Source organism: Hippopotamus amphibius, chromosome 8 (assembly GCF_030028045.1).
Source record: "Hippopotamus amphibius kiboko isolate mHipAmp2 chromosome 8, mHipAmp2.hap2, whole genome shotgun sequence".
Lineage (NCBI taxonomy): Eukaryota > Metazoa > Chordata > Mammalia > Artiodactyla > Hippopotamidae > Hippopotamus > Hippopotamus amphibius.
The window spans coordinates 52,668,135-52,680,297 of NC_080193.1; the positions used below are offsets into that span (position 1 = coordinate 52,668,135).

Consider the following 12,163-nt stretch of genomic DNA (forward strand, 5'->3'; position numbering starts at 1 on the left):
TGAAATTAGTATATTTGACTAGTTCATTAAGATAAAATTTGAAGAGTGAGAGAGAGAACGTAAGAAATGAGATAAATACAGACTGTTATCATTATAATCCTTGTTATAAACGGGTCAGAAATTTGGTGCCAAACTTTCCCATATTTAATCACAGGATTTTAAATTACATGACACAACAAAAGCAAGAAAACATGACGCATCATTGAGAGGACACCATCAATAAAACCGGACTCAGAGATGGCTCAGATGTTGGAATTATCAGACAGCAGATTTTAAATAGAGATAAATATATTAAAAGCTTTGATGAAAAAGGTGGCCAGCATATGTGAATAGATGTGGGATTTCAGCAGAGAGGTGGGAACTTTTTTTAAAAGCCAAATAAAAAAAAAAAAATGCTGGAACTGAGAAGTACAGTATCAGAAATGAACTCTTTCATTGGGCTTATCAGCAGACTGTACCCAGCACAGGAAAGTAATCAGTGAACTTAAAGACTTGTCAACAGAAATTATTGAAATTAGGGAAAAAAGAACAAGATAAAAAAGGGCATATGAGATCTGTGGAACAATATCAAGCAGCCTAACTTATGTGTAATTAGAATCTCAGAGGGAAGAGAGAATGGCCAGAAGAAATATTTGTGAAAAGATAATGGCTAAGATTTTTCTAAAATTAATGAATGACGTCAACATACAGATTCTGGCAGCTCAGTGAAGGCCAAGCAGGATAAATATGAAGGAAAACACACTTCGGTGCATCCTAGCCAAACTGCCAAAAACAAAAGATAAGGAAAATAATCTTGAAAGCAGTCAGAGAAAAATTTATTACATTCAGGGAAATAACTGTATGAAAGACCACCAACTTCCTGTCGGAAATAATGGAGACCATGAAAGGGTCTGCAGGAGCCAGAATGTGTAGTGCCTTTAAATAGACCACGATAGGGATTCTGGATTTGATTCTAAGTTTGATGGGTAGTTTTGAACAGGGGAATGACATGACCTATTTTACATTTGAAATCATCAAGAGAAATTACATGAAATGTCTGACTTAAAATTCTATACTTAGTAGATAGAGGAGACGAGACTCGACCCCTGGTCTTCTGGTACCTTCTAAGACCATTTCTCATCAAATGATGCCAAGCCATCTGTCAGGTGGGACCATGCAAGGGTTAACTGATCTCTGAGCGCAGTTCCCTGTAGAAACCATACTCTGACTCAGAACGCTGAGTGATACCAGAGGAGACAGGAAATCCCACGGAAAGGGAGGTAAAGAGGAGAGAATGGAGGAGAAGGTGGAGAGATAGGGAAAGTTTCCAAGGCCACCAGGGACTGCATGGCACAGCCTAGAGGTATCCTTCCTGTGACCATATGAGTAACAGTCCTTTCTTCACCAAGCAAGCTGACCAAGCACTCTCCCTCTGCTTCTCTATAGCTGGCCCCACTTGGGATTCTCAGTGACTGCTGTGGTTTCCACATTCCCTTTCATTCCATCCACCAAAGAAGCCTTGACTGGTTCCTGAAGGACTGTTCTGCAGAAAACTCTCTCTCTCTCTCTCTTTCTCTCTCCCTCTCTTTCTCTCTCCCTCTCTTTCTCTCTCCCTCTCTTTCTCTCTCCCTCTCTCTCTCACTCACACACACACACACACGATCTGTGCAACAGATCCAACATCAGAGGCTAGCAGTGCTCGATATTCCTAAACCCCGGGGCTCTGGAGAGCTTTCCCACACAGAGCGCCCTGCTCCCGTACACAGCAGGATGGCTAGTGGAACTCACTGGCAGAGGTGGCTTAGGAATACAATTTCTTTTTGTTTGTTTGTTCGTTTTTGCTTTTCCTTTATAGGAAAATTGACTCCTTATCTTTTAAAACAGTGAACTGGCCACAAAGCAATTAATGAGTCAGCATCCCCTTTGGTTAAACTGAGTTTGGTTGGTAGGAGGACACAGGAAGAGCCATTTTTCTGTGCTTATTGCATGAGTCCTTTGAATTAATTCATTTCTAATGGATACGCTTTGGAATATGTTGTAGGAATGACCCTTGAATATTCAGTATGCTTCCCATCACATAACTGGATCTACCGGTTGCATGACAGATGTCCCCCAATGTTTGTTTATCTCACTCTAGAAACCCTACTTATCCCCTTATAAATGACCCCAATATGCCAAGTCCTCTACTGTACATTTTTTGTTGTCGTTCTTATTCCTTCGTATCTTTTCCCACAAACATGGGAGGAGACATATCTCTAGCCAGTTAAAGAAAGCTTCTGGAATCACTCACAGATTGATTAAATACATATTCTAGAAAAGAAAAGAAAAATTCTATGTTGGGTAGGACTGTGTTTGGATTAGAGAGGGCACAGCAAGTGCAGAAGATTGAGATGAGAAGATGCAGGCTTGGAAGATGTAAGTCAGTTAAAGTATTTTGAGCTCTTCTGAGATGAACTGTCTAGGAGCAAAAGGCCTTCAGTTCATGCAGAATAGTCCTGCCCTGATATTACATACTTACAGCTCAGCCTCTTTTGGCTCTCTCTGCATGGGTTTGGGCAGGGATGGCGGAGGCACAACCTGTGTTTTGTGTCATCTCATTGTACATTTGAAGACATGTTGTGAAATGAACAGTCATGGTGGATGAAGATTTCAAACGTAATATGTGAATCAACACACACAGAAAATGGGAGGAGCTGCCTTGAGGCCAACTACTTGGGAGTCCCCAGAAGGGTGTCTTCTCTGTCAAATGTCCCATTTTCATCAGGCCTCAGCTCACAGGTGTCTTGTCCAGCTCTCCACCCTGTAGGTTTGAGATAGGTGAGTGTAGACTTAAGAGAGAGATGGTGAACGTGCTAATAAGTGCTATTGGGCTTTCTGAAGCTGTAACAAATTGGATTGCTGGCAGTCTCCTCCCAGGTGAAATTTCCATTTCAGATTAATAAAGTCAGCCGTCTGCCCCTGAAGACGCGGGCCTCATTGTGTTGGCACAGGCCTTGCAGAGCTTCAACCCACATTTCTTCCCCTTCCATCAGGTGTCACAGTGTTGATCAGATTGCCTCCCCCACCCCGGTGAAGCACCTTCTACAGTGCTTGCTACCCTCAAAGTCTAGGCTCCTTAGAGTAGAAATCACAAGTCTTTTGGGAAAATCCGGTGAACTTCTTCCTAGCCTGCCTCACCGGCTTCCATGACTGTCCCCCTGCTGTCCTTCTTTCATGTCTAGTCTCCCACTACTTGCTCCCCCTGGAACGTCTTCGGCATCTTGGCCCTCCTCAGTCTTGGCTTGCTAGAATCATAGCTGACATTAAAAGCCCAGCAAGAGCAGAAGTTGGCTTTGACCTTCTAGCCTCCTGGGACCCTCCAGCTGAACTCCGTGACGCTTCATCATTCTGTTTTTGCACCATGAGTTCTTTGAGTACATGCTCGGCTACTGATGCAAAACAAAGCTTTTGTCACTGTCATGGGTCCTGAGACCACTCATCACGGGCCTTTCTCAGGGCAGAGATCATGCATTCACCCACCAGGTGTTAGCGGGCTCTGACGTGTGCCATGCCACTCAGCACCAGAACACAGACAACCCAGCAGCCAGGGACCTAACAAGTGACACTCTCCATCTTTCGTTGAATGCCTACCATGTGTTAGACACTGAATTTAGCACTTTCCTTTTTTTTCCCCTGTAATCTTTACCACAGGTTCCAAGAAATGGGTTTTTCTTATCACCATTTTACACATGAAGCATCTGAGGCTCTGAGATCATAGGTAATTCGCTCAGGGTCGCACAGCTGATAAGGAGCAGAGTGCAGTGGTGAAGCCAGGTGTGCTGACTTCCAAGTTCATAGTCTTAGCCCCTCACAAGGCTGCCTGCAGGCGCTGGCACCTGCATGTGAGTGAATCAGTGGAAGACTGGGTGTCACATGTCCTGTGTCGTCCTCGTTCATGATAGCGTGTTCTGCTTCTGCAGATCGAGCCGTATATGCCATATGAATTCACGTGCGAGGGGATGCTGCAGAGAATCAACGCTTTCATCGAAAAACAGGTGAGGCTCTGCAGAAGTCCATCTGTCCTTGCCGTGTCCTCCCTCCTGCTACCCCAGAGGACTCTCATGAACAGTTAAGACCTCTGCATATTTCTGTGCTTATTTTCCTGATTTGGAGGACTCCACTAGCTAGAGGATGGCTTCTTGAAATTGTTAAGTATAAACCATGATAGTAACCTAAAAGAGTCTGTCTGTCCTTGGGGTAAAAATGTTCTCTCTCTCTCAATGGAAGGTCAATTGGATACTGAAGGGAGGGACTGGATGATTAAGATGAAAACCTCCTTCACCATCAAACGTGTGCCGAGTGGGTTCTCGGGGCCTCACAAAGACTTGGGTGGGGAGGCAGACAGAGAGAAGGCTCAAAATATGTTTGCTGATTCCAAGTATGTTAGGACTCTGTAGTGGCTTTCGAACGTTTTTAAAAAATAGGACTCCTTTTCAAATGAAACTTTATGTGAAGTCCAAGTACACAAAACAGATAAAAGCAGAACTTCACTTTCAAAGCAGGGGAGGGTTCCAAGGGTCCCTCCAGCCCCAACAGAGTTGGGAAACTATGTCTTGATCTCATAGAAGTAAAGGCCAAAAGTGTCATTGCTGTCATTTTAAAACATTTTAATTCCTTAGGCTTCAAAAACAACATAGAACTAGAAATAGGCAGACTGAGCACCCCCATGGTTAGCGGAGTATGAACTCCTTGACCAGATGCCAGAAATAAGGGGCTCCTCTTAAAGGGCAAAGTAGAATGTCTTGGGGAGATCATGAGATCTTGACACAGTAGGGGGTGAGGACCCTGAAGGCTGAAATTAGAAATGGCATGTTGAAAGTGGAAGGAGGTGCAGATTGTAGGCCAAGGCGGGTTTCAAAGGAAAGGTGTGAGGTCGAGGACTGTGGTGAGTAGCAGACGACCCTGCGTGCAGCCACTGCGTGGGGCAGGCTGGGGGCAGAGGCTTCAGGGTTCCGGGTCCGATGTTCTGCATTTTTGTTAGCAGGAAGAGGGAGTATTGGGCAGCCAGCTGCCTGCATTCCAGCCCCTCCACTAAGATTTTCTGGTTGTATGACTTGGACGTGTTAGTTTCCTCCCCTGCAAAATGAAGATAATAAAAGAACCTCACGGGGCCGACGTGAGGATTAAATGAGCTAGTACATATGAAGTGCTTAGAACAGGGCTGACACATGCTGCTCAGTAAAGACACACCACTGCTGTTGATTAATGTATTATACTTTTGTTTTTTGTTTTTTTTTTGGCTGAGTTGGGTCTTTGTTGCTGCGCTCAGGCGTTCTCTAGTTGCCATGAGCGGGAGCTACTCTTTATTGCAGTGTGCTGGCTTTTCATTGCAGTGGCTTCTCCTGCTGCAGAGCATGAGCTCTAGGTGCGCGGGCTTCAGTAGTTGCAGTACACAGGCTCAGTAGTTGTGGTACGCAGGCTCTAGGCTTCAGTTGTTGTGGCACATGGGCTCAGTAGTTGTGTCTCGCGAGCTCTAGAGCACAGGCTCAGTGGTTGTGTTGCACAGACTTAGTTGCTCCACAACATGTGGGATCTTCCCGGACTAGGAATCGAACCGTTGTCCCCTGCCCTGTTGGCAGGCAGATTCCCAACCACTGTGCCACCAGGGAAGTCCTATTATACATTATTATATAATTGTATTATATTCTTGGGTATTATTAAATAACATAATATATTCTACGGTATTATTCATCAGACTTTACCACGAGAGCTGAGCATTTGAATTGCTACCTCATTCACTCTGTATGACACCCAGCTTAAGAACGACAGTGTCAGCATCCTAACTTGAGCAGCCCCTTTACATACAAGACTTTATGCCAGCATATCCCAGTGCATCCTCTCATTTGTCCTCACGGGAATCCTGGGAGGTGGCAGTCATCACCCCAGTTCTCTGGCTAACAGAAGCAGAGAGCATCAGTTGCAGGCCTAAGTCATGGAATCAGGATTTGATGCTGGGTTGGTCGGAGCCCAGGCCTACACCACAGTGTTGCTGGGGCCTCAGGTGATGGCAGTTGTCCCAGAGCTGTACTTCTCATCTTCTTTGATCTCCAGGAGCTGCCATCCTTCCTTAAGGTGCAGACAGGGTGGCTGTGGCCTCTGGCAGTAAGATTTAACACATCACACGTTTACTACCCTCCCCGGAACCCAAGATCTTACCAGGATCCCTGCAGCTGCTTCCAGAACCCACTTTTGCCTTTCCTGTCTCCACTTCCTCTCAGGGAAAATGGTTACTCACCACCAGGTGTAAAAAGACTTCTTGTATATTATAGTTGATTTAGATTGTTGTGTTCGTTTCAGGTGCACAGCAAAGTGGTTCAGTTTTACATGTACATATATCCATTCTTTTTCAGATTCTTTTCCCACGTAGGTTATTACAGAATATTAAGTAGAGTTCCCTGTGCTATACAGTGGGTCCTTGTTGGTTATTTTATATATGGTAGTGTGTGTATGTTAATCCCAAACTCCTAATTTTATCCCTACCTCCACCTTTCCCCTTTGGTAACCATGTTTGTTTTCTATGTGTGTGAGTCCATATCTGTTTTGTAAATAAGTTCATTTGCATCATTTTTTTTAGATTCCACATGTAAGTGGTATCATATGATGTTTGAAAAGATGTTGGAAGGCTGTCTTTCTTTCTTCCCTAAGATTCTTGAGTCCCAGCCAGTTCTTAGAAGTTCTCATGTGACCTGCTTTCTGTGAATCTATTACTAGGTTTCCTTTCAAACAGAAAGGTCCCATTCCCCAAATAGACCTTGTCAAATGCTCTGAGATGCAGGGCCACACCCAGCTCATTCCCCTTGACATCCAAGTGCCTAGCCCTCTGCCTGGCACGGAGTAGGTGCACAAAAGCTGAAGACATGAATAAATGAATGGGAAGGGGAGTGAATGCATGTGCTTTTTATTCCTGTGTGCCAAGAACCAGGAGACTCATCTCTTGGCCCTTATGATTCGGAAAGCATGTAATAAAATTGTCTTCTGGAAAACATACTCATAAAACTGCCCTTTCATGCTACCTCCTGGGTAGAGATTTTTTCTGCAGAGCTCTGCAGTTCACAGAAATTCCGGGAATTTTTTTTTTTTTTTTTTTTTTTTTGCCTGCTGTTGTTTATTCATTCATCTACTCTGTAAATATTTGCCAGCTGGAGGGGGCTGCAGACTGTGCTGGGAGTTGGAAAAGAAGAGGTATCCAAGGATGAGTCCCTGTCCTCAGATAGCTTCAAGGTTAAGTTCACAGGCAATGCCACTGCCCTTGGTTACTTAGCCTGTCATAGTGACTACCCTGGTGCTCTGGGATCACGTTATTCAGAGGCAGGGTGGGGAGGGAGAGTCTATCCGGAAGCAGTTTGCGGGAGATGAATCCTGAAGGCAAAGTGAGGATACAGAGAGGTCGAGATGCAAAGGCCTGGGGGTAAAAAAGAGAAATGAATTATTGGAAGTTTGGCTGTGACTGAAGAGAGAGGTGATATGAGAGAAGAGGCTGGTGGAGGAGACGCATCATGAAAAGTTGCTGAGGCTCAGTTGAAGAATTCAGAATTTGTTTCTGGGACAAGAGGAGGCTAAGGAAAGGTTTTAACCCAGGAATAGGGCAGTGATGCTATCAGTTTGGTGTTTTAGAAAAGTCATTCTAAGAATCTTGTTTTGGGGGCATTTCTTATTCAACATTCTCTTAGTGCTGCTAAATAAGCAATAAAGGGGCCTATTTTGAGTTTATCCCAGACCTCTGGGGAGGGTTTCTTAGAGCCATAATGTTCCCCCAACTCCGGAGGGAAATTAGGAAGCCAGGACCCCGTTGGTTCACAGATTGGGTTTTCTGACTCTACCGATTAGCCCCGAGCTCTAGTGTTTTAGAGCTTGGGGTGTTCGTTATTTTTGCAGCCAAAAGAATATCTTCAAAGAGCAGTGAAGCGAGAGAGGGGTGTTTCTGGTATGAGCAGGAAAAGCCTCAAGCTCCAAAGGGGTGGTGGCTTCACAGGCTTCCCGTCTCTCAAACTGTAGGAGCACCGCAGCCCTAATTAGGCTGATCTCTGCCTTCAGCGTCCTCCGTGTGATCTGCTAGGGGAATAAGGAAGCTTTTATCCCAAAACCCTTTCAAGGTTGTCCGTCACGCTCACCCCAGGCAACAGGAGCCAGAGGAGGCCAATGGACAGCAACTGAGAAAGCCCAGGGCTTCAGTGTGTACTCTGTACAGAGCAGCTGACAGCAGGAAACCCGCCCCACCAGCCCAGGCAGCACCCAGTGGGAGTGAGTCCTGGCTTTAGGAAAACCGCTTGCTTCTCCCCTTAATGCCCCCTCTCCCTTTACTGTGCTAAACGTGTTGATTGGGATTGCACGCTCTTTTATATCAGCTCTCCAGAAGAGGCCCTCTCTCCAGCTGTGGGAGTTGGTGCCAAGGTGAAAAATCCCTTGTAATGTAAGATCATGAGCACTGTTCTTCCCTAACCTGGGTGTGTCCGGGCCTGTTAAGGTTCTCCTTATACAGTTCTTGGGAAAGACTTAGGCATTTGCCTCAAGCCAGAGAGGAGAGCAAGTTCTTTCGGAGGAACAGCGATGTTCAGATTGATTTCTGAAAACCATGCACATGCTCTTCAGCCCTCTTTTCTACTTTCTCCAAAGACCCTGCAAATGCTGTACACGATGATTGTGCTCATATTATTTGGCAAGGAGCTGTGTCATTTATGGGAAAAGCACTGTGGAGACGTGGAGGGGAGAAAAGAGTTAATTCCAAGAGCCGCGGTGGAATCAGCTTCAGCTCCTGGGAAGTCCGGCTCATCGAGGCACATCCTGAACTCCATGGGGCATGTTCTGGATGCAAAGACAAGCCTGGCAGTGAAGCGGGATGGCCCAGGGTAGGGGGAATGGTGCCAGGGTATAGAGGAAGAGGAAAGGGAATTGAGACAGGGAGAAAGTTGGCAGTCGCTTAAGGAATGTTTGCTCTTTTGAAAGATCAGTGGTTGCTGTTTGCCCAGCAATTCCTGAACCCAGAGGGACTGGGTGGGTAATTATTTACCCACTGGGCCCTGGAGTCTGACAGCCAGGTTCACATCCTGGCTCTGCCCTCACTGTCTTGGTGACCTTGGTCAAGTTTGCTAACCTCTCCGTGCTGTTTCCTCTTCTGTGCAACGGGGATAACTCTACCTAAACTATAGGTTTGGTGGAGGAATAAACAGATGAATACATGTTTAAGGCAAAGAACAGTACCTGGCACAGAGTAGGTCCTCTGAAAGCCTTAACTACTTGCTGCTGCTGGAGCCCAGAAACCAACCAAAGTATGTTTTTTTAAATAGCTTCATTGAGATATAATTTACAGGCCCTAAAATTTACTCCTTGTAAGGGTACAATTCAGTGATTTTTTTTTTTTTTTTTTTTTTTTGTAAATTGATAGAGTTGGGCAGTTACCACCACCATCTAGCTTTATAACATTCCCATCAGCCTAAAAAGCTCTTCTGTGCCTATATGCCATCAGGCCTGGCTTGCTCCCCCAGCCCCAGGGAAAACACTGATCTGTGCTCCGTCTCTGTAGATTTTCCTTTCCTGGAGATTTCTCAGCATAATATTTGTGAGGTTCGTGCACGTTGTAGCATGTGTCGGTACTTCATTGTTTTCTCATTGCTGAGTAGCATTCCGTTGTGTGAATAGGCCGCAGTTTGTCTACCCATCGTGCAGTTGATGGACATTTGGGTCATTTCCACCTTTTGGCTGTTGCGAAGAGTGGAGTGCTGCCTTGACCATCCGCAGGCATGGGGACGTATGTTTTTGTCTCTCCGGATAGATTCCTAGTGGTAGAAGAGTTTGGAATGTGGGAGGTTTACGTCTAACGCTTCCCAGAGTGAACTTGTTGGCTCGTTGATTTGCCGTGTGAAGATCATCATAGAAATTAGTCACCACAGCTCAGTTTCATAGCCGCCTTCCCTTTTGCCCTTGTGGAAACAGAAATCCGCACCTACTGCTGGGAATCGGCCCCAGGAGCCCCCTGCGGACGAGTTCACTCCTTTTGAGGACAGCACAAGCTGTGAATGGCAGGTACCAGCAGGCAACTGGAATGTGTTTTAATCCAGTCAGTCACAACGTATTAAACACTTTTTCTGTGCTTGGCCCTGGATTTCCCAGCTATAACATAGCCGGATGAACTTGACCCAAACTCCTATTTCATGGCCTTGAAGCTACCCGCCACACGCACATCTTTTTTTGTTGTTTTTTGTTTTTCAAATTCCTAACCTTACTTCCTTTAGATCCTGCCTCCAGCCCTGTATCTGAACCTGTGTTCTCGGTTCCTGACTACGTGCACTTCCACAGAAATCCACATGCACCTGATATGTCATGGGCGTAGTAACTCAGTTAAAGGTTTGGCCAGACCTCCACCCTGGAGGTGGGGGTTTTGTGGAAAAGATCCCATCACATACAACCAAGAGGGAGGGACAAGCCAGTCCCTCCACCTAGTGCTTCTCCCTTAGGGAGCAGCCTCCCTCTTCCCCCAACCCCAATCTTCTTCAGCTCTTTTGGTAAATATCTAAATGTTATTTACATTTTCTCTATGCTGTTACTTCCTTTTTTTACGAAGGCAGCATCCTTACTTCTTTTTCACGGTACATTGTGTTCATTGGTTCAGAACATTACTTTTTCTCATAAATTTGTTGATTAATAAACCTTTCTTATTATAGTTACTGCAGGAAAATTTCATAGTTAAGCAAATTTAGGGACATTTGGTGACTGTTTGAAACAATTATTAGAAATGCAGGGCTTCCTAGGTGGCGCAGTGGTTAAGAATCCGCCTGCCAATGCAGAGGTCATGGGTTCGATCCCAGCTCCAGGAAGATCCCACATGCCGCGGAGCAACTAAGCCCGTGTGCCAAAAAAAAAAAAAAGAAGAAAAAAAAAAAAAAATGCAGGTGTTATGTGTCTAAGTGGGCTTCTTAACCAGATCAGAAATTACTGTTTATGTCTCTTCCGGTTGTATAAAGCTTCTGGGTTAGAATATTATCCTTTTCTACTTCTACTATCAAAGCCCTAGGATGCTAGAACCATTCAGTGCAGTTCAATGGCTCTTTATTGAGCACCAATTATCTGCAAAGCACCATGATTGATAAGCCACTAACTCCTATTTAGCCTACAAAACCCAGCCCAGAAGTCCCCATTTCCTGGAAGCATTCTCTGATTGCTACCCCCACCCTCCTTCCCTTCCCCAGAATTAATTCTCTCTCTCCTCTCCATGGTCTTTGCATCCTGTTTGGACATCTGTTTTGTACTGTTCTGTAATTTTTAAAATGCTGGCCTCTCACTAGATGGAGCCTTTGAGCCCAGGGACTGTGTCTCATCCACCTTCATATTTCCAGCACCCAGCATAGGCTTTAATAGTCGTGTGTCAGGTTTTGAATGGAAGCATGAGAAAACCTTCAAAGCCACCGTATGACATGAGCATTTCATGGAGGTTTGTTGGAGAAAGATGCCTGGGCCTGGCCCAAGGCCGTTCTCTCTCCCACGCACCGTTGTGTGGCTTCCGTCTCTCTGCTTCTCCTCCTCCTGTCTTCTGTTCTAAGCTCAGCAGATCCTGTCACTCTTCTACCCAGAACTCTCCAGTGGATTCTATCTCACTCCAAGGAAAAGCCAAGGCTTTACATGGGCCCCCAGAGCTCTGGGTACTCTGACCCCCGTGACCTCCCAGACCCCATCTCCTCCTACTTCTGGCCCCAACACACTTACACTGCTTAAGCTGCATGCAACTCCCTGCTGCTCCTGGAACCTGCTAGACACTTCGTTGTCAGAGCCCCTGAGCTTGATTTGCCTCTACCTGGTACGTCCTTCCCAGATACGTGCATGGCTCACGCCTTTACTTCCTCAGGTCTTTTCTCAAATGTCATCTTCTCAGTGATGCCTTATCTGAATACCCTCTTCCCAACAGTCCCTATTCCTTTTCCACACTTCATTCTTATTTGGCTCAGTTATTACCTTTTAATATATTACGTATAATTTATTTATTTTGTTTCTCTATCTCCCTCCCTGATAATAGACTCTACAAAGGCAGGTGTTTTGGTTCCTTTTTTTTTTTTCTTTTCAGTAAGTCATACCCAAGGGCCTAGAAAAGTCCCTTGCTCATAGTAATAGTGAAAGCCAACCCATGTGTTATTTTTATCAGGCACCTTTCTGAGCA

General features: G+C 45.4%; 1 protein-coding gene across 9 annotated transcripts in view; it reads left to right on the forward strand.

The window, feature by feature from the left end:
* Positions 1 to 12,163, forward strand: part of MGAT5 (alpha-1,6-mannosylglycoprotein 6-beta-N-acetylglucosaminyltransferase) — a 355,963-nt gene that overhangs the window by 323,420 nt on the left and 20,380 nt on the right. For 8 of the 9 annotated variants that reach the window (XM_057745771.1, XM_057745767.1, XM_057745768.1 and 5 more), the window contains one exon: positions 3,939 to 4,013. In XM_057745771.1, the coding sequence (XP_057601754.1) occupies positions 3,939 to 4,013 (75 nt within the window). Of the gene's footprint in view, positions 1 to 3,669; positions 3,793 to 3,938; positions 4,014 to 12,163 lie in introns of all 9 variants that reach the window. The other variant, XM_057745775.1, reaches the window with a different exon arrangement.